The sequence below is a fragment of the Chionomys nivalis genome, chromosome 12 (assembly GCF_950005125.1).
Source record: "Chionomys nivalis chromosome 12, mChiNiv1.1, whole genome shotgun sequence".
In the NCBI taxonomy this organism is placed as follows: domain Eukaryota; kingdom Metazoa; phylum Chordata; class Mammalia; order Rodentia; family Cricetidae; genus Chionomys; species Chionomys nivalis.
In genome coordinates, this window is record NC_080097.1 from 68,184,318 (window position 1) to 68,207,041 (window position 22,724).

The 22,724-nt window shown below is 47.5% G+C and overlaps 1 protein-coding gene across 8 annotated transcripts in view; it reads left to right on the forward strand.

The window, feature by feature from the left end:
- The first annotated feature begins 20,694 nt into the window (after nt 1-20,694).
- Kcnma1 (potassium calcium-activated channel subfamily M alpha 1) overlaps nt 20,695-22,724 on the forward strand; it is a 740,126-nt gene continuing 738,096 nt past the window's right edge. For all 8 annotated transcript variants that reach the window (XM_057786232.1, XM_057786233.1, XM_057786234.1 and 5 more), the window contains exon 1: nt 20,695-21,203. In XM_057786232.1, the coding sequence (XP_057642215.1) occupies nt 20,835-21,203 (369 nt within the window). In that variant the 5' untranslated portion in view covers nt 20,695-20,834. The remainder of the gene's footprint in view (nt 21,204-22,724) is intronic.

Genomic DNA, 22,724 nt, shown 5'->3' on the forward strand with positions numbered 1-22,724 from the left:
GGCTATGATGAGGATAGGAAGGAATGTTGCCCAAACAAGGCATCCTATCTGCACATTCTATTAGGAATTTTCACAAGAAGCTTTGTGAGTTCTGGCTCCCTCTGTTTCTGCCCTGGGCTGTTACTTAGGCCCGGGAGGGCCACCAGGGTAGAAGAAACCAGTCCTATTGGCTTGTGCTGTGGACCATTTTTCTTTCCTATGACAACCTTTAGCAACCCCCTCAACATAGTGCTGAGCCTGTGACATTGAAGGGTCATGATTTTGTCAACAGCTCCCCCTCAAGGAACATGTCCCTTAAAGAGGGGGAGAGGCTGTAAGGACAGCATTCCACCTGGAGCTTGTTACTGTACCCCTAGGAAATGCTCCTGGGCTTGCAAGAACTTGGTGGTGATATTTGATTGCAGCAGTCTTGGTAACACCTCCTGGTTCTTCCTTGTGGGCTAACCAGACAAGTCAGATCCCATGAATACTGTAGGCTGTGTTTGTTCCTGGGAATGCAGATCCTCTTCAATATGATACCTGTGTTTCTTTTGTTTGGGACTGGGAATGCAGAGCCAGGTTCCACAAGCAGACGTAGCAGATGAGTACCAGACATGACAAGTTGGATCCAACCCGTGCTTTGTCTGGGTCAGGTCTGACCTCTCCCAGTTTCTCCTGCTGGTCCAGTGCAGCTGCACTATCACTGCTGCAGGGAAGTCAGAGGGTGCTGGAGCAGCTGAAGGATATAGCAGCGTTGGTCTCCTGATGGAGCACCTGTTGTCCCATTGCCATGCTGTCCTCCAACGTGAGCTTCTCAACACTGTTCCTAGTCAGGGGTTCTTTTGTTTTTGAATGATGCTCAGCAGTGTATCTCTGCTTCTTCCTGCAGGATCCCAGCAGCAGCAATATCCTAGGAAACAAAGATGTCTTCACACATGGCTAGCTTAGAAGTGGGGTGATAAAATCACCCTGACTAAAAACCCCTGCTCCAGTGATCTTTCTCTGACAGAATGCCCACGCTTGTCACTGGGCAGTTTAGACCTCTGCTTTCACCCCCCAAGTGCTTGCTTCCTTCCCTTCCTTGGTCAGAAAAGTCTCACCTTCTTTCCACTGAGACTTTTTCTCCCGGAAGCCATCCCTTATATATCCTCTCCTGCTGAATGTCCACTCAGGCCCTTGGCATCAGTCCACCTCAGCACCAATGAAGAGGTTCAACTGATGAATCTGTTTTGAACTTCCAATGATATCACTCTAGTAAGCATTCCCAGGGCCCAATACAGCACATGCCATATAGCTATACCCTGGTGGCATTTCTGAATTGGTCCTGAACAGGATCCACATAGCCAAAAGCAGACTATGGCACGTGTTCTCTCTGAAGGACTGGCATTTTCTAGCTGCTTAAGATGGTTAAATGTGAACTGTCCTCAGTCTTTCTCAACTGATAGAAAAAAATCCCTGGGGCCAGGAAGATGGCTCAGTGGGAAGAGTGTTTATTCTTCAAACATGAGGTCCTGAAACTGGCTTCCTAGCATTCATGGAAACTGAGCATCAGAAGTGGACATCTGTAACCCCAGGACTCAGGGGTGGTCAGAGAAAAGTAGATCCTGGGAGCTTACTCTCCAGAAAGTCTAGCCGAATTGTGTGTTTCAGGTTTACTGAGAGTCTTAAAAAACTAAATAAGTAAATAAATAATGATTCCTCCTATGAAAAACCATTACCTGGCAAACTAATTTAAAGTAATAATTCAAAAGGTTTAAACAGAGGAACCTTGCATGGGTGGATAGTGTTCTTCCAAAAAGCTTGAGGTTATTAAATTAAAATTCCTGTACCAGGTTTGGGATTTATCCCTGCAAGCTGTTGGTTACGAAGGGCCCAAAGGCCCCTAAAACATTACAATGTCCTGGGTTGTCCATCAGAGCTAGATCATGAGACCCCACTGCTGAAGGCACCATATACTTGGGGCGCAAGACATTGAGAAACCAAGGTGAATCTGAGTTGGGAATTATCTCCCTGTTGACAAGCTTTCACGGTGCCAGAAGGTACTATATGCCAGCTTCCGGTAGAGGAAAGGAGGAAAGTCATCAGTGGGCATTTCTAGCTATGGACCACATAAACTATGATAATAGCCAGTGGTGCAATAGTGGCCTGGCTGTTATGGGCTAACTGCCTGCTTCTGGTTGGATTTGCTGTCACTCTCCAGCAAGGAGTTCATGCATGGCCTGTAAATCTGCTCACGAGCTCATGGCTAGGGAGGTCATGGTCTTTAGGAGAGAACCCGTTACTGTTGTTTCGCTAAATGCACTGCTATCCATCAACTTTCTAAATATTTATGCTTATGTCCATGGATTAGTGCTGATCTCAGCCTTCATCAGAGAAGTTTCCTCATGCAGTGGGCAGTAGTTAATGCAGAGACTCACAACTGGTGGCAGTGCAGAGAATGAGTGACTCAACCTAAACAGAGCATTTCCATCTCCCCCATCAAGGCTCAAGGAGCATCATGGAAGAGAGGCAGAAAGAGCGTGAGAGCCAGAGGATGCACCGTGCTTCAGAGCAATGCCTTCTGATCAAGGCATGGCCATCATAGAACCCACTGCAGCTGTGGTTCCTTTCAACAAGATCTGCATAAGACTAGGCACATTGCCATTTTGTCACAGGTGGGGGAGGGGCTTACAGGGCTCCACCCCTCACTGAAGATCTAAGGGCCATTCATAGGAGTTGGGGGAGGGAGTGCCACCTTCAGTGGTGTAGTAACTGGTAAGATGCCAGTGTTTCAGTAAATGACGCCCCACTCATGCTCATGCAAGAAGCCATAATTAAACTCGGGGGATAAAAATGAAAAGGATATCTAAGTAGGGGGCTTGTTGTGAAGAAGGATTTCAGTGGGAGAGAAAGAATGAGAAAGGATGATAGGGAATGAAAATGACCAAAATTCAATGCACACATGAAATTGTTAGAGGGTAAAAATTACATTTATGTATCTGTGCGTTCAATGTAAGGTTATTAGCTCTCAAGTTCTTGTTCTAAAGGTTTTAATGACTATGAAGAAAAGTGGTGGACTGTCTCCATATACTGCAGTGACTTTAGCATCATCGGGTAGTATGTCTCTTGAGAACTTGCTCTAATGAAGTTCTCAGGCTGATACATACAGAAAAGTGCATCTTTTGAAGGGGGATTCGAAAAATGTGGCTTTCCACCAGTTCTGCTATGTCAGGACCTTTGGGATCTTTGGACAAGTGCCCTGGCCCCTACGACCCCATTTATAAATGAGATCAGGAAATCCCCTGTGGATTTGATTACTCTCTTTCTGTAGAAGTGGCGCTCCCTCACACTAAGCAGACGTTGAATGTGGGTTTTGATTGTGGCAACTGATGCTCAAGGCTGGGAAGGCATTTGACCTATGGTTGGCCAGCAGTCTAGCCTTCTGAATCCAGCAAGGGGCTGGAAAATGGGCATGTAAGCACAGCCTAGCCCAGTAGAGTCTGTCATTAGGGTTTTCCTTTAGGAGTCCCATCTCTGTCCTTACTCTTAACGCACACTGATTGGAAGTGGGTTTCTGCCTTCCATAACCAAAATGACACAGAACACAGAGCACCTGCATGGCGAAGTTTATTTTAGTGGTAGCATGAAGAAACAGTCAGCATTTCCCTATGTTTGGCTTCTGTGTCTGCAGATTTAACCGACTATGCATTAAAACATATTTTTCAAAAGCTGTCTGTATCAAACATTTACAGATATTTTTCTTGTCATTAGTCTTCAGATAATACCATACCCATGATTATTTATGTAGCACTAAGCTTTGTAAAATAATCTGGTAAAGATTTAAAATAGGGTGTGACATATGCAAATACTATGCCATTTTATATAAGGGAATTGAGCATCTGTGGAGCTTGGTATTCTAGGTGGTTTTAGAACACATCCTCCGTAGATTCTGAGGGACGGCTATATATAGGCTAGTTATCGTGATGTCTGTAATCTAGATACCCAAAGCTACACTTAATGAAAAACCATACTGGGGCTGGGAAGATGACTTGGTGGGTAAGAGTGCTTGCTGCCCATGTATGAGGACTTGAGTTGGGACCCCAGACTCTTGTAAAAGTTGGGTGTAACTGTATACATCTATAACCCCAGTGTGAAGGGTGGGGCTTGGAGACTGAAATAGAAAAAAAAGCAAGCTCTGGGGTCACGGAGCCACTACATCTCATGAGAATATGGCGAAGAGCAATAGAGGACACCCAATGTTCTCTCCTGGTCTCTCTGTGTGAGTAGGAACCCGTACCCCGTAGGAACATATATGTGTATAACACACACACATGACATAATGAGCCAAGAGGATTGTGAAGTAGACTGGGATGCATAGCAAATCTCTAATTTTTATATCAAAAAAAACCACAAACAGAAACTAAACCTAAAACAGACAAACTACAAATAAGACCACCACCACAGCACCTCAGCACCCCATCATCCCATCACACCCCCCCACCAAAACCCCCACAAGATGGATGATGGTGCAGTAAAGAGAGAGGTCGCCTCAGCTGCTTGTGAACTGCTGAGTTTGTTAGCCCCATTTCCCATCAGTGCCTGCGTTCATGCGATTTGCTCTCCTCCCGACAACTCCTCCTTTCTCATTCGCTACTACATATATATCTAAAATTTTTGTGTGTATGCATTTGTGTGTATGTGTGTGCATGCATGTGTTTGTGTATGTTCATATGTGTATGGTATATGTGTGTATCATGTACACATACTTGTGTATCTGTGTGGTATGTGTGTACATTTGCAAATGTGCATACATGCATCTATTGAGTGGGTGTGTGGTATATAATATATATGTGTGTGTATGTGTGCCTGTGATATATATTATATATATATAAAATGTGATGTGTGTATGGTATGTGTGTAGTATATACATGTGTTCATGCATGTGTGTCATGTGTGGTGTATATGTATGTGAGTGGTATGTGATTTGTATGTGTAGTATGTGTATGTATGTATGGTATGTGTGCATGTATGTGCATATGCATGTGCATGTTTGTCTGTGGTATAAGTGTGTTTGTGTGTATGTATGTGATATATGTGAAGGTGTGTATGGTTTATGTATGTGTTTGTGAGTATGTATGGAGGTTAGAGATTAATGTTGTGTGCCTTCCTTTGTGACTCTCCACCTTATCTTTTTGAGACAGGGTCTCTTCTCTGAATTTTAAGTTCACTAATGCAGATAGAGCCCGGTCAGTAGCCTCTGGGATCTACCTCCTTTCTCGAAGCACTGGGGCTATCATGCAATCATGCCTTTCTCTCATATTCTCCCAGCACTACAGATTCTTTTTGTAAAATTTTGTGTATTTATATGAGTATGCGTGTGTGAATTTATGTGGACCATGTGCTTGCAGGCGCCCTCAGAGGTCAGAGAATTTTCTTAGAATGGGAGTTACTGGCAACCGTGAGGACTTGATGTGTGTGCTGGAAATCAAACCTGGGTCCTCTGCAAGCACAGTAAGTGTTCTTAACTGTTGAGTCATCTTTTCAGGCTTCTGTGGTTTGTTGATGTTTTGGCAGGGTCTAGCTCTGCAGCTCAGGCCAGGCTGGAACTCACTATACTCATAGCAATCCTACTGCCTTAGCTTTCTAACTGCTGGAATTTTAAGTGTGCACCCCAACACCCAGCAGTTCTACATATTCCTAAACTTTATTTATTTGGTTGATTTGGGAACTTTGAAACTGCTTTCTTTTGGTCGAAATTTGTCTGACTCATCTTTCCCTCAGGCCTCTGCTTTCAACGTTTCTGGGCACTTAATTTACAGTTTTATTTCTAGAAAACAGCCCATTGCTGAGTGATGCAATGTGAGTCAAGCACTTCTTTCTTTGGGTTGGAGACTTGGATTCATTTGCATTTACTATAACCTAAGGGGAGTATAGCCGCATCTTAGCATTTTGTTTTATTTTGCTTTATCCTACTTTAAGCCTTTTCCTCCTGCCTCTACTTTTCTGTCTTTTTTTTTTCTTTTTTCTTTTTTTTCTTTCTTTCTTTTTTATTTCTTTTTGAGACAGGATTTTTGGTTCCTGTCCTGGAACTAGCTCTTGTAGACCAGGCTGGCCTCGAACTCACAGAGATCTGCCTGCCTCTGCCTCCCGAGTGCTGGGATTAAAGGTGTGCGCCAGCACCGCCCAGCTACTTTTCTGTCTTTTAAATATTTCTTTTTATTCCCTACAGATCTGACAGTTCTACATTTCATTTTTTATTGTTTCAGAAGTTACCCCTAAAATCTTAGTATGTTGACTGACTCAACAATATTAACTCCATTCATAATTTAGCCCTGATGTAATACTCTGTTTAGCATGATTTTGTTATCTAGTATGTTGGTTTGGCTTGGATTCTTAATATCATCCTTGCTTTAGAAACTGATGCAGTTTCATGTTGCCCATGGTTAGCAGGTCTTAGCCGACCCAGATCTTTGCTCACTGACATTGTCTATTCTTCATTGTCTCCTTCCTCCTGCAGTCTGTCCTTTGGAGACTTTCATTTCTGTGGGCAGCAGTCTCTTCGTTTTGTTTATCTAAAGATGCTTTCCGTCAAGTCTGTCTTTAAAGCGTAGTGTAGCTAAGCACAGTCATCTAGGTTGGTGCTGTTTTTCCTTAGCCCTCTGAAGAGAAGTGCTAACCCACTGCCGCTCAGTTCTCCTCAGTTGCCATGGTGGCTAATTGTCAGTCCTTAGATTCATTTCTTTGTCTTGTTTTTGAAACACGGTTTTACTATGCAGCTGTGCTGGCCTGGAAATCACTACATAGATCAGGTTGGCCTGAAATTCACAGGAACCTACCTGCCGTATGCACTCTTAGACCCAACAAGGATTTTCTGTTTTTTTTTTTAAATATTTATTTATTTATTTATTTATTATACAATATTCTTTCTGCTTGTATGCCTGCAGGCCAGAAGAGGGCGTCAGACCTCATTACAGATGGTTGTGAGCCACCATGTGGTTGCTGGGAATTGAACTCAGGACCTTTGGAAGAGCAGGCAATGCTCTTAACCACTGAGCCATCTCTCCAGCCCCATGGATTTTCTGTTTTTATAGTACTTGTTTTTGTTTGTTTGAGACAGAGTCTCATTATGTAGCCCAGGCTGGACTTTAACTAGCTATCCTCCTACTGCAGCCTCTCTAGTGCTGGGGTTGCAGGTATCCGTCATCATGCCTAGCTCTATAAAGTTTTCATTTATTTTGCTTTGAACTTGCGCCTAGAATTTGCTGTTCTTGTTTTCAGTCACCATCCCCATGCACACTGCTCCACGTCCTCTGTGGTATTCTTCAGGAACCCTCTGTGGCACGCTTGGCTCTTGTTCACGCCTTAATATTTAGATTCTATTTACTGAGTATGTTTCTCAGTTTTATTCCTATTTGCCCAATGACTAAGGCCAACTGAATCTGATATACTAATTATCCTTCTTGTGGCCATGTTTTAAAAGTCTGTAATTCCTATTAGGCCTGTTTTTTTTTTTCAATATATTTTTTATGGCTCTCAATAATTTTAAATGTGTTAGTTTTGTGGTCTCTATCATATTAAGGGTTTGCCACAAGTTAGTGGAACTTTCACCTAAGTTTGCTTTCTTTCTGTCTCTAGACATTGGCTAATGATGCCCATATTACTCCATGGGGTTTTCATCTTGAATTGAGTATGTGTCAGCTTCCTTTTTATTCATGGTAATTGATACATTTTTTGTGTACATATTAGATGCCCAAAATATACTTGTGCATTTTTATTAAAATGATCTCTTTTTATTTTACAAACCAATCCCAGTTCCTCCTCCCTCCCCTCCTTCTGCTCCCCCATCTTCTCCTCACCCCACCCCCATCCACTCCTCAGAGTAGGTAAGGCCTCCAGTGGTGGGGACAGTCAACAAAGTCTGTCTGTTGCATCCATTGTGGCAGGACCAAGGACCCCCATCGAGGCTGAGCAAGGCTAGTGTCCTTTTGCAGTTGTTATAACATCAACAAATACAAATATCTCCAAAAAGCCAGTTGGAGCTATTTTTTTCTGTTGTGCAGTTATTTCTTCCCAGTTTAAATTAAAATATTCTATTAATGCTCAGGGAGTAAACACAGCTTGCAAGTCTCATGGAGTCCCTGAAACTTACAAGATTCACAGTCTCCCTTTCTAAGGTTATACACACAATAGCAATTGCTGAGGAAAGGAGACTCTGTCCTACAGGAAGCTCCAGGGAGTATCTGAGTTATCACCCACGCTGGGATGAGCATTTCAATGCTACAGCAGCTGTCTTTGAGTCATCTCTGATCCTGTAACACCTCACAAATACTCCTATAAACGGACTGGCTTACTAAGGGTGGTTGGGGGAAACTGTTTCTTTAGATTGTTAGTTTCCATATCTGGGGTGAATAGTTGTTAGTTCTCGTCTCCCTAGCAGAAGTCGTATAATGAACTTGGTTTCTCTATCGCACCTCCTGTAAGTCTTTCTCTCTCTGTACTTTGAGTTTCATGCAGTTTATTTTAATCAAACTTGTCCCACCTCCTCCCACATCTACACTTTCCACCCTCTTCTCTACCCACCCAACTCTGAGTCTTCTTGTTCTTTTCATATCAATACAAATTGTTGTTGCCTTACTCCTACTGGGAGTAGGGTGTGCCCTGGATGGAGTATGCTTCCCCCACATCACCAAAGACAGCTGACTCTCCCTTTCTTGGCTCCCACCAAAGGTCAATAAGTCCTCAGCAAAGGGGACCCTTCACACTTACCTTCCCGCTCTCTGTTGGGATTCTGTCTGGCTCGAGCCTGGGCAGGTCTTGTGCAGGCTGTAGTAATCACTGTGAGCTCACACAATCACTGTGTCCTCACTGTGTCTGGCTCCTAGAATCTCTTTGACCTTGGGGATTGGGTGTGATACATACAACCCATTTAGCACTGAGCACTCTTATGAACACTTAGGGCATGGACTCTTATTTTCTGCATTGTTGAGTAGAAGGTTTCCTTGTTAATTGGCATCTACTGCAAGAAGCAGGTTCTCTGGTGGGGATTGAGAGATGCACTGATCTGTGAAGTTATAGCAATAAGTCATTAGGATTCATTTTAATGCTATGTCCATTTAGCAGAATGATAATAGGCCTATGACCTATCTAGATGCAGGTTCACGGAGCTATAACCGTGCCAGGTATGGGCTCTATCTCATGGAGCTGGCCTTTGCTTTTGCTTTTGATTCTGTAGGAGTTTCTATGCGCTATGCACAAGAGAACTGGATGGCCTGGGGAGAAGAGAAGAGAGAAAACATTCTGGAGAGGCAGGGCAAAAGAATCTGGCAAGCCTGTAGTCACAGGAGGAAAAGACAATGCTGAGCAATAGATGCACAAACATGAAGAATAGCTCTCCTGAGTTGAGGCAGGAAGCCATGACTAATCCACGGGGGAGAAGATACCGCTTCTCTGCATCCATCAGAGAATGGAGATACAGAGATCATGGCAGCAGGTTTATGCAACCATTTTTCTGCCTTTGATAGCAGTGGCCAAGGACAGGAAATGGCCAACAGCTACCATGTACCAGACTCCACACTGAGAACCATAGCTGGGTTCCTCTATTCTGATTCTCACACTAGCTCTTCGAGGAGGCCATTCTCCCTGTTCTAGAGAAGAGGACATTAAAATTTGAGTAAGCAAGAAACCTAATATACTCCCTATTGATAGCGAGAGGAGCAGAGATGACATTCAAATCTAGCTGTGCTAGAGAAAAGACTGTCAGGAGGAGGCGATCACCTCTGAGGTTTTATGTCCTTTTCTCTTTGTTTCTTGGGTCTCTCTAATTGTTTCTGTGTATCTCATTCTCACTTTCTTTTCCTCTTCTGCCCTCTGTTCTAGAGTGTTGCCCCGTCACCGCCACTTTCCTACCAAGGCACAGTGTGACTCCTGTCCTTGTGTCCTTGCCAGCCTCCCCAACCTAGAGAAGATCCTGATTTGCCCACACCCCAGGACCCATCACAGAGGTGCTTCAAAGCTCCTGTGTTGGTATAATGCTGCATGCGACCCAGTTCCAGGGAGAGGCTCAGAGCTGAGCTGCCAGCTGCACCCACTGTGTTTAAAGCCCGTGGAGGTACATCCTGGGGTTCCTGGGTCCCTGGCCTCAGCAGGTGCTCAGAGTCCCAGATGACATGAGAAAGAATTCCCCGCATGTCTGCTACCAGCCTGGGAACTTGTGAGGCTCCACAAGCTGGTGCCCAGCTGGGTAGCACCACCCTGGGGCTCTGTGGGAGCAAAAGGCTCTGAGTCCCCAAGACCTAGATTAGCATTTTAAAGAAATACCAACAAGAAAGGATCTCTGAGACCTACTGGGAACAGAAAGGAGGAGAGGAAGACTCATGCCCAGGTCCCAGCAGGCCACCTGCTGCACAGGTTGCACCAGAGAGGGCAGAAAGGGCACAGGAAATGATCCTAGCTTCAGCTCAGCCATGACAAAGGAGAAGTTTTGGCCAGGCTGTCAAACACCACCATCTCAACTCTAAAAAGGACATGTCATTTCGCTGAACTTGGCTGGGTGAAGCAGAGAGCAGAGGTCAGGGTGGCCACCTTTAAAGGGAGTATTTCTGTGAGCACGAGCTCTCTCTGAGTCTGGACAAGGTGTTTGCTCAACATGCTCTCTTTCTGCCTCTGCATAGTGGATCCAGTAAGAATCCCACCAAGTAAGAAAGCCCAGCATTTCCCAAAAGCCAACACACTGAGGCTGATCTCATCCCACATTCCCATCTTGGAACTAAATGAGGAAGTCAGATCCCATTGAGTTCTCCCAAACCCTCCTGCCCCAGAGGTGGTCTTTGCCTCAGGCTATGGTCTGGGCTTTATATTCAACCCCCAAGTTCTGACGCAAGGACTTGGTTTTCATTCGTTATGCCAACTTTAAACTTGCATTCTGTACTTTTTTTTTTCTTCATCTATGTCTATTTGACATTGGCATGTGGCAGGGCTGATTGTGTAGGGGGTGGAGTTAAGGAGTTTCCCTTTTGAAGTGAATGAATGGAGGAAGATGAGGACCAATGTCAAACAAAGGGGGAAGCAGCAGAGTGATCTGGCCAGCGCAGAGTGTTCTGGACAGCGCAGAGCGGTCCTGTAAAAGCCGAAGGAACTGTTTGCATTAAATCTTGGAGTCCGTGACAGTGTCCAGCCTCCCCAGTGGGCTCTCAGTCATGTTTGCCTGGACTGGAGGGAAGGCTGTGCTGTGTCTCCATGCCATTTCTCTCCCTGCCAACTCTGCTCCAGGAGTGCTGCTCACTCAAATCTCTGTGGAGAAAGCTAGCAAAGAGGGGGCAGAGCCCTCTGGACAGTGTGATGGGCAGATAAATTCCATAGAGTCTTTAGATTGGCTCTCAAATGGACTCAAATTCTCCCATGACTTTAATGGAAAGCCATTTCAGGAGGTCCTATCCGATGATGGACCATTGAATTTAATGAACAGCCATCTCAATAGACCAGCAGATTAAGAAGCATTGGGTTTTAGACACATATAGAGGGGCTAGAATTCCCATTTGAGCCATTGGTCTTTAGACAGAATATGTCTTGAAATAAAAAGCCACTTATGTATCCTTACCAATCTATCTCCCTACAGTGTCACCAAGACAGGACTTTAAGAAGAGTTGAGAGCAAGTCAGATAAAAAGCTTTAAGCCCACGATTGTCCATCACTCAGTGAGTTCCCAGGGCTGCTGGGGCAGCTTGGGGCTTACTTTACTCAACTTACAGCTTTTATTTTGTGATAAGGAGAGAACAAAATGAGGTTGATAGATGACCAAAGGGAAGCGTTTACACACCTTCCCTCAGCTGAGCATCTTCTGAAAAACCAAGTCACACCGTCCTCAGCATCCACAAAGGCTGTTCCTAAAGGGAGGACTTACAGCATGCTGGGCAGCATCTGCCTCTAACTCCACCCTGTCCTACCCTCACAGTACTTAAGAAAGCTTCTAATGTTTACATGCAAAGGGATCCCCAGGTAGATGAAGCTGGTGAGGTTCTCCATAGGTGTTGCCAAATAGCCGTGACTTCAGCTTCTGGAATGGCTAGAGTTTCTCTCTCTCTCTCTCTCTCTCTCTCTCTCTCTCTCTCTCTCTCTCTCTCTCTGTGTCTGTCTGTCTGTCTGTCTCTCTCTGTGTGTGTGTATGTGTCTGTCTGTCTGTCTGTCTCTGTCTCTGTCTCTCTCTTTCTCTCTCTCTCTTTCTCGAATGGTCAGACAACTGGCCAGTTTCCCATGTCACTTCCATCTTCAGCTGTCCTTTTGGGTTCATGTGACAACCATGCCACATATCCTGGAAAATGCCCCCAGTGCCAGATTTAAGGATGAGAATCTGGGGCAAAGATGAAACCACTTTTAAGATTCCTATGTTCAGAGAGAAATCTTAGCTTTAAGTTGAATATATTCTGGGATGTTCACAGTATTCTTCCATGGAAACATAGCCATCCCCTTCCATAAACATGTATGTATGATGAACTTCCTGCTTGAACTCAGAGACCCATCTATTACCCTTTTCTGACTCACCATCTTACAGCTCCCAGGCACTGCTAGACTGAGTTTTTTTTGAAAGAAATATGCAAATTTGTGTTTCTCAGTTCCACACAAACACCTCACCACTCATAAAACATCATGGCTCACAATCTTTTCGATCCATTAGAATTGTAGCTTTTTTCTGAGTAGCAGGAAGTTCAGCTGAACTGTGGGAATACTGAAGGCAAGGATGAGAGGGACTTCCAAAGGAGGGAGTTATTGGAGATACCATTGTGTGTCACACATGCACACGGACACACACCACACACATATACACCCCCCCCACACACACACGTGTACTGGCCAGAGCCCAACATCTATTGTCTTCCTGGTTGCTGGCCACCTTATTTTTTAGGACAGAGTCTCTTGCTGAACTTGGCATTCAAGAGTTTGCCTAGCCAGGCTGGCCAGTAAGCCCCAGGGATCTTCCTATTCATTCTCCCCAGCACTGGGGCTGCAGGCAAGTGTGTGTGACTTATGTAGATGTTGGGGTTCAGAACTCGCTCATGCTCAATACTTGGGCTGCAGGCACTTTACCAACTGATCCACCTCCCGAGCCCCTCAGACACCATTATCACAAAACAAGGTACAGCATGACCAAAACAGAAAAGGAAGCCAGGAAATGCATCCCTGGTCACTGAGATGTCTGACTTGTAGCTTGTTATCCCCAAGCGGGTTTATAAGCAAGATGGCCACTCTCATCATTGTTCTTACCTGAAGACCAGGAGTAAGTCTCCTGGCTCATTGACATGGTCTCTTGGACCCCAAAGTCATTCTTTACTCATGACAAGGAATTGAGTACCGAACTTCCCAAGAAAGCTTCTGCAGAGATTAAACTAGGAAACCCAGAAGAAAAGCATAGACAGTGCTTTGGTCTGGAAGCATGAAAGACACATGAAGCATAATAAAGACTCTTTATTTGGTTTTCTCTTTGGTTTTCTCTCAGCACCGTAGAAGAAAGTGGGCTCTCTTTGACTCTGGAAGCCTTTCAGAGGCAAGGTTCAAGACCCCAGCGTGACAGAGGCAGAGATGGAAGAGTTGACATGGCTTGGGGGAGGGATGAGCAGGCTCAAGCCCCTGGTGTTCTGCTAGAGTGACAATGGTGGCAGAGTTGATAGGGAGGGTGCAATGAGCATAATTGTTGCCTGGAAATCCAGGAGGATGAAAGTAGAAGGTGCCTTCCAGCCAGGACTTGGCCCTTGAGTTGGCTCCACCAACCATAACCCAGGCATTGAGGCCATCTGTCTTGGACAAAGAAGAGGTATATGCTCTTATAAATTTGCATCTGAACAGGCAGAAGGGACTATGATCAGGACGTAGTAAGTCTTCTTCAAAGGCAATGTATTTTGTGTGTGTGTGTTTTTGTTCTTTAGTTGTTGTTTTTACTGTTTTGGTTTTGTCCAGACAGGGTTTCTCTGTGAACCTTAGCTGTCCTGAAACTCACTCTGTAGACCAGGCAAACCTCAAACTCAGAGATCCGCCTGCCTCTGCCTCCTAAGTGCTGGGATTAAAGGTGTGCTCCACTATGCCTGTCTAAGGTTTTGATGTACTAGGAAAGGAGACAGTTACGTTGAAACTCCCATGTCCTGACTCATCAATTCTTTGCTAGGAATGGGCTGATCTGAGGTCTGTGATGTCGTGGGAGGCGGAGAAGACCCTGTTGGCAGCTTGTCTCAGCTGGACATCTGCTGAGGCCAGGATGGAAGAGTACCAGTGGGAACTTTCTGACATCTCAACTACTGCAAGAGGTTTTCACAGTTTTAGAGCTAATTTTTAAATATATTAAATTTTAGAATGAGTCACATGTCAGTTAGTATTCCATCTGCTAGACTGTTCCTCAACTGTTTTTCTTAGTGTTTCCAGGCTCTTTGATGACAGAAAAAAAATCTTTATAGTTTAATGTGGAAGGAAAGTAGGATGAAGGGTACAGGCTCAATGTAGTTTTAACTTTGCAAAACTACCCACACCTACAGGGAAAAAAGGGAATTAAATATATAAAATGTCAAGAACAGTTAGGTTATCTGTGGGTGGTGGGATTCTAGGTAGATTCAATGTCCTTTTAAAAAGACCGTATAGGCTGATTCTTTGTATTAAGTCTGAATTGTTCTTATACATAGCAATAAATATAAAATAGATATTAATTAGCTATGAAAAGAAAATCCAATCTGCTCAGTCCCCCCTTCCACTTGGTGAACCTTCTGAAGCTCAATGGCTCTTGAATACAGTTCTGAGGGTTGGGCCAGTGGGCTCTTCTTCCATTGTTGTCAGTCAGAGATTCTTCCAGAGGTAGAGGACACCTGCCATGTCAAATGGCTCGGCAGGAGGACTCAGTCTCCGCTTCTGGATCTGTAAGGTGGCAGAGTAGCCATTTCCCTTTCTTCCACCAGAAATAGATCATAAGGCAGTGAGAAGGCAGAGAGGGCTGCTGTCTGTCCAGAGAACACCATGGTAGCTGTGTGTGTGTGTGTGTGTATGCGCACGCGCGCACGCACGTGCACATGTGTAGGAATACACATCTTCTCGGATGGCTACACTTGTCAGAGGATAACCTCACTACTCCTCAAACATCATCCCACTCTTCTCTGAGAGGTCTCTTACTGGCCTGTCATTCTTTCTTTCTTTCTTTCTTTTTTTTTTTTTTTTTTTGGGTTTTTCGAGACAGGGTTTCTCTGTGGTTTTGGAGCCTGTCCTGGAACTAGCTCTTGTAGACCAGGCTGGTCTCGAACTCACAGAGATCCGCCTGCCTCTGCCTCCCGAGTGCTGGGATTAAAGGCGTGCGCCACCACCGCCCGGCTGGCCTGTCATTCTTCTAGTGGTCCAGTCTTATTGGTCAGTGAGTTCCAGGGTCTGCCACTCTCCGCCTGCCCAGACCTCAGATATCAAGTGAGCTTCGTGCCCGATCTTTTACACGCACATGAGTTCTGAGGGTCAAGATCAGGTCCTGTGCTTGGAAGGGAGACACTTTACCAACTCTCTCCAGATTTTTAACCATGGCAATTTAAGGGAGCATGGAGACCCGGCGGCAGTCCTCCCTGAGATGTGGCTGGCATCAGATCAAATGGTGGTAAGAACATTAACTGTGCCACCCCCTTATACTAACACTTTATGCGCTGTGGAATTAGGAAGTGGATCGTGGATATCATCCTGGATGTGAACTTTCTCTTCCCTTTTATTTTACAAATTAAGCTTATTCATTTTATGAGTGGACCACATGCATGTATGCGGACCGCATGCATGGTTGACGCCTCAAGACAACAGAAGATGATACTAGAGTCCCCAGAACTGAAGTAGGGATGGTTGTGAACCATTATGTGGGTGCTGGGAAGCAAAGCAGGGTCTCTCAAGAGCAACAGATGCTCTTACCTGCTGAGCCATCTCTCAGTGTCACATTTTTTAAACGGACAAACATTGCATATGCACAAAACACTCATGCACACACATATAGTTCATAGTATTCATTGAAATACATGTTCACTGTGCAGTGAGCTGGCTAACTCAAGCTGTTTAGTATATGTGTTACCTTGTGCTTGCCTGCATCTGTGGTCAGAACCCTTAGTGCACACTCTCAAGTACTAAACACTAACTGTAATCAGCTTGCATCCTCTGACTTCTGTAATCCAAATCTACGATCCCAGTTCCTGTGGCTACATTGTTTGCTTTACAGTGGAAAGTTCCTTGGAATTTTCAGGTCTAGAATGTACTTAGGAGTCAGCCCCCTTTTGAAGTCACCAAATCGTGGTCTACCAGACAATGTCACCAGAGGGCGCCACGTCACTTAAGGAGACATCACTGCGTCACCGAGACTCACAAAAAATTATTTTTATTTTATTTTATTTATTTATTTAAAGCACAGTATCAGGACTGGATCTAGGCTGGAGAAAAGAAAGTCCAGTGGATCTTAACTGTGATATCCTGCCAACATCTTTGTAAATATTCTTTCACGTTCTCTTTGGACTTTAATCGTTCTGTTTTTTAGTTTGTGTGTTTATACTTAGTTTTGTGTGTGTCTTTTAAGTTCATTGGGAATGCCCAGCTTAGAATACTTAACATATTTGAAATCCCTGGCTTGCTCTGAAAGTGCAAGACACATAGACACATGCATTTGCTAGAGAGTCTGGGAAGCTTTTAAATATATCTGCAGACAAATAAATGGCCCCTATTGTAAGTTTCTGCTTTCATATTGGCTTTTAGCTCTTGTACAATGATTCTCAATTCCCAGCCCATAGACACACCCACAGTAGGCAGAGTTGCTCTGGAGATATTTGTGGATAATCCTCTAGCTTCCCATTTCCCAGGTTATTGAGGGAGTGTGGGTGTGGTAACAGATCCTATGGAGGCTGGATGGCTTCTTCCTCTCGGGAGCCCGGCTGTCACTGAGGCTCTCTGGGTGACAGTATAAAGGCGACTGCAGGGCTCAGGGATTGCTGCAGCTGCATGGTCCTGCTTCTGCCCTTTTTCTGAGGGGCTGTGTGAGTGTGCAGAACAGCAAAATGGAGGCAGAGGGCCCTCCTCCTGCCTCTTCTCACAGAGCACACTGTTGGCCAAAGCATGGAGGCCATAAGATATGGGAGCGGTGTGTGTCATAATCAAAATAATCAAGGTCTGTATATTTTCTTACTCATTCTTCCAGATAATCCTTTGAGGTAGGCAGAGTGGTGTGTGTGTGTGTGTGTGGTCCTCACTCAGTGCAGAAGTGCTTGGAGGCCAGAGGTTGAGGTCAGATGTTTTCCTTAGTCATCTTCCACCTTACTTTTGAGATAGGGTCCTATTCACCAACTTTGGAGCTCAAGCCCCTCCCCCTCTTCTTTGGTGCTGTTACCTGTCCAGCAACCCCTGGGATCGTTAACTCTCTCCACCTCCAAGAACTGGGATTACAGGTGTATCCCACCATGTCTGGCTTCTATGTGGGTGCTAGGGATCTGAACTTGGGTTCTCAGACATGTGCAGCAAGCACTTCACTCACCAAGCTCTCCCTCCTGCCTCTGGTTTCTGTGTTTGTTCCAGGTTTAGAGACAAATAGGGTAAGTGCATGATATCCAAGGTTCTTTTGGAATGTGAGGTTCCTCCCTGCCTAGGAAGAGCCTCTTCCAATATGGGAAAAGCTAGGTGATGGGATGGTGATGGTAACTGCTGAGAGCTGGGCAAAGGCTTGATGATATCTACTCCTGGCGGGTGGTAATATTTTCATTCTGTGCCTAAAGCCAGGCCATTTGGGGATATGGTGAGGGACAGGTGATTACAGGAATGGGAGGATATTGAACTTGACAGTGAGGGTCTCTCATGAAATCTGAGCAAGTTAAGATTTTGGTCAACACTGGAGGTGCTGAAAGCTTTAGTCGGCACAGTTAGGGGAGGTGAGAGAGCAGAAAGAAGTCAGGGTGATGGGGTGTCTCAGCGACCTCTAGCACCTTCTAGAAGGATGCTGAGACGATGATGTGCTGCTGGAGCAGGAACACAGGTTCTTCACATGTGGGAGGACAGAAGGCACAGCGGCCACTAACTTCCTGTAAGGAGCCTTGATACCGGTGTTTCAGGGGGATTTAGCTTATAGGTATTGACTGGGAAGAATCTAGAGGGGACCATTGGTTGCAAAGTTTCCATTTTTGCTACTGTGGGAATACACTCTGAAGGCTTCCTGCCTCACGAGGGGGCAGGTCAAGATCTGTCCCTTGTTAAGTTATGTTATTGATGTCTTATTTTTCAAAATTAAATCTTGGACTTAAGGAAAGTCCCTAACTCTTGGCATGTGTTAAGACACAAGGCAGCTATCGAGAAGGCTTTATTAGGAGCTTCGGTGCTACTGTCACTTGCACCTCTTCCCTGCCCCTTTAAGTCCCACTATGCCAGCCCTAGGCTGGAAAAGACCCAGAGCCGTTGCATGCATGGGAATTGCGCGGCAGCTTCTGAGCTCAAAGTACGACGCTGGAGGCACCACTGGGTGATATAAGGGGAGACTGGGGCAATTTCTCTTTCTGAAAATTGCCACCTGTAGTTCTCTTCTTTAAAACACAAATTATTTACCCGTGTGTGTGTTCACATATGTGTGCATCATAGCACACACATGTGACTCAGAGAGCAACTAACAGGAGCAGTTTATCCTCTTGTGAGTTTGAGGGAAAGAGCTCAAGTGGTCAGGTTTGGAGAAGAGCAGCTTTACCAGCTAGCCATTTTTGTCACCCTCCTTTACATATCGTTCTTTCAGGGGTGAGCGGTTACCAGGTTCAGGGTAACACCCTCAAGAACTTTTATCTAACTCCTTTCTGGCCACCCCCATAACTTAGGCCTTAAGTCTTTTCAAAGTTATACGTAGACTAAGCCCAAGGAATGTACCAACCAATTCCAGACTCAGAGATCCTCAGTGTCTGCCAGGTTTGACCTCTGCGGGCCCCTCTCCTGCATCCTAAGGCCAGGGTGTTGTGGCTGACCACCGACTTAGGCAGAGACAGCTTGTTCAGGTAAGGAGGCTCACTTGGGCCAATTAACCAAAGGAAGAGTTGAAAGGAACCTGAGAATTCCAATTAGGCTCCAACTAATGAGCTGGAAACTTTGGGGAAATCACTATGGGCAATGAGGGGAGAGTGATCATCTTCTTTTTAATTAGCACAGGAAAAAGCTGTGGTCCAGCTTGTAGCCTGGAGAAGAAATGGCTAGAGGGAGGACATTTCTGTATGCATCTAAAGGGGGACTCCGGGACGGTGGGGAGCAGGGGTTATTGAGCAAACCTGAATCCCTTCCCCTTACAGGGTAGAAAAAGGAAAAGCAGAAGGGTAGAGAGGCAAGCCTGAATACAGAGTACCCGTCACCCAGCTGCTCTTCCCACGGGAGCCTAAAGAGCAGGGAAGAGACCCTTTGAGGGACTCCACTGTCCATTCAGTCGTGTGCCACACCAACAGCCAGACTGCTGTTACACTTGTCAGATCTCTCTCGGGCAATCCCTTGTTGCTTAGTAAGGAAACGGGAGGAAAAACAAAACATAAACCAACAAAAACCCACCTGCTGCTGTCAGAGGTTACAGACCACCAACAGACTTTCAGAGGGCCCTGTCTGTCAGCCATGCACACTGGGGCCCTAGGAAACTGAAGAGCCAGCAAGCTGTAAGTCAGAGGGCATCCCTATCTCGGCTAAGGTCTTCCTCAGTCTCCAAGCCTGAGGATCTTGGGACAATAAGCCTGTGGAATCAATTTGGCAGCCGGCCACTCCTCCCTTCCCCATTAGGAGATCCTTTGGGAAAACCGGCCTAGCAGGGGGCACCTGGTGGTTTTCCCCTTGGGGTACCCCACTGAACCTAGGTGGGGGCGCAACACGTACTAAGTCCTGCACCTGAGCTGGGGGCGCTATACTCTACGTCCTGAATGGTGTGTGTGTGTGGCGGGGGGCGCGTTCCTGGCCACCTCCAAATAGCCTGCAGCCCCTACTCAGCCCCAAACCGTGGCGAGTCAGCCCGGTAAGCCTCCTCCCCTCCCGCTTCGGGCGGCTTGAGCCCGCGCCCGCTCCAGTTGCTGCAGCTGCCACTGCTGGCGGCTGCGGGGAGCGCGGGGCGCGCGCCGAAGAGGCTCCGGCTGCGAGGACAGGGACGAGGAGGAGCCAGAGGAGGAGAGGAAGAAGAAGCAAGCGGAGTCCGAGGAGGCTCGGGGTCGTGGAGACCCGACTCGAGGGGTCCCGTAGAGCACCGGCTAGGGGGCAGAGAAGGCAGGGCAGCCGTCCGCAGTCAACCTGCCGCGACCCCGCGAGCATAGGAGGCGGCGATCCAGAAGCTGAGCGCTGCCCGGGGGAGGAAGGGTGGCGCGGGCACGCCCGGGCGGGAGAGCGCGGATTCTCCGATCCTAACGAGCTGTCGCCTCATCACCCGGGAGCTGCTCGGGGACGGGCGGGGGACCCCGGGCCCGGGCGCAGCGCACACGCGTGGCATACGCCAGGAGGGCCGGGCGGCGCCTAGGGCAGCCGGGACCGCGTGCACAGAGCTCGGGGAGGCACAGACCCCGGGCACGGGGGGCCCGCGGCGCCCCCTGGGCTCTCGGTGCTCCGCGTAGACCCAGGAGAGATCGGGGCCCGGGTCCGGGAGTGGGAGCCACCCGCGCTTATCCCCTCCCCCCCCGGGCGGGCCAGCGGCCCGGGGGAGGGCGGGCGGCGGCGCTTGGCTGTATATATCTCCGCGCGCCCCGCCAGGTCGCGCACAGCGCCCCGAGCCCAGGCGCCTCCCCGCCCCCCCTCCCCGCGTTCCGCGGCGGCGGCGGCAGCAGTAGCAGCAACATGGCTGTTGATGGGTGTTCGGGGTGGCGCTGGCGGCGGGAGGAGCTCCCTCGAGCCCCTGCGCCGGCCGCCCGTTGCTAGCTATGGCAAACGGTGGCGGCGGCGGCGGCAGCAGCAGCGGCGGCGGCGGCGGCGGCGGAGGCAGCGGTCTTAGAATGAGCAGCAATATCCACGCGAACCATCTCAGCCTAGACGCGTCCTCCTCTTCCTCCTCCTCCTCTTCTTCTTCTTCCTCCTCCTCCTCCTCGTCCTCGGTCCACGAGCCCAAGATGGATGCGCTCATCATCCCGGTGACCATGGAGGTGCCGTGCGACAGCCGGGGCCAACGCATGTGGTGGGCTTTCCTGGCCTCCTCCATGGTGACTTTCTTCGGGGGCCTCTTCATCATCTTGCTCTGGCGGACGCTGAAGTACCTGTGGACCGTTTGCTGCCACTGCGGGGGCAAGACGAAGGTAACGCGCGCCCCGGTCGCCCGCCCCCTGCGCCAGACCCGCCGTTTCTTCGCGTCCCTTGCAGCCCACCTCTTTGCTCTGCACGGCATCTTGCCTCCTTCCGTCCCTGCCTGCCTGGTCCCCGCTGTCTGCCCTTCCCTCCCTTCTCCCTGCGCCCTCGGATTGGGGCAAACGATCTGTGCGCCAGCGGTGAGGAGTTGACCCCAGCTGGTGCGCTCCAGGACGCAGACCCCCGCTTTAGTTTCCTGTTTATTGTAGGGTTGTTGGTGGCTGCGTGCCTCTTGGGTATGGTGGTGTGGAGTGAAGAGAAGGGACCTCGTTGGCATTAGAGAAAGCTGGAAGACCCTGGGTGCGTGCCCGGTACCACTCACCGGCCACGGCTAGGCTCTTCATGGTGGGCCGGTAGGGGCAGATCCGCTTATACTCTAGGAGCTTGCTGGAGAAATGAGTTCATAGGGTTCCAAAGCTCTTGTCCTTTAGGCAAGGAAGAAAATCTCTTGCATTTGGGAATTCTGATGGAGTAACGTGGCAGGAGAGAGTGGGGGCATAAGGGTTAATAGAAAGTTGGAAAGACTCATTTCAGAACGGGGGTCAACCCTTGGAGAGTCACTTTCTGAATGTGGCATGGTTGCAAGTCTGATGTCACTGCCCACTCCATCTTTTACATTTTCTTTGTAGAACATTCCCCTACCCCAAGTACTTTCGCTGCCTCTGCACTCCTCTCCAAGGCCACCCACTTTGGGTCCCCGCAAATGCAGCCAACAGTTCCAAGCTATAGCACAAGGGCAGCCCGCCTCAGACTCTGAGCGGCTTTGCGCAGCCCCTTCTTGGCCTTTGATGTGGCTGGAAGTCGCCTTAAGCTATTCCAAGCAGAGACGCCCACCGGCACCAGGATTCACTAGCTGTATGGTTGCTAGGCTGACTCCTGGGTTGTGGCCATATCCCTAGAGGTGTCCCTGCCCACCACCTAGCACTGGCTGGAGGTGGGGGACCGGGGGTGGGCAGTGCTTGAGAGAGAACTACAGAATGACTAAAAGAAAGAACTGGAAATAAAAAGAGAGAGCTGAACTGGGCACCTCCTTTTTGAGAGTAATTCTCATCGAAGAAGAATTCACAGCACCCACATTTTTTGGAGGGAGGAGATGTGTAGGGGGAATTTACAAGACAGACACTCATCTTGGTCCCCAAATGTTCAGACCTCATCTAGTAAAGTTAATCCCGGGACCCCCTCAGACTTCACGGGACCCAGCAACTTGTAGCAGCCTGCTGACTGCTAAGGAGAGAGAGAGAGAGAGAGAGAGAGAGAGAGAGAGAGAGAGAGAGAGAGAGAGAGAGAGAGAGAGAGAGAGAGAGAGGAGTTAGGCTAGGGGATAGGCTGACTCTGAAACCCAAGGGCAACGGAAGCACTCTGTGTCATTAATTATACATCACCTTAGGTGCTGGGCTCAGCTGTGTTTTGTGGCATCACATTTGTGTTTTGGAAAATACTGGTGTGTTGGAATAAGGGAGGAAAAAGGAAAA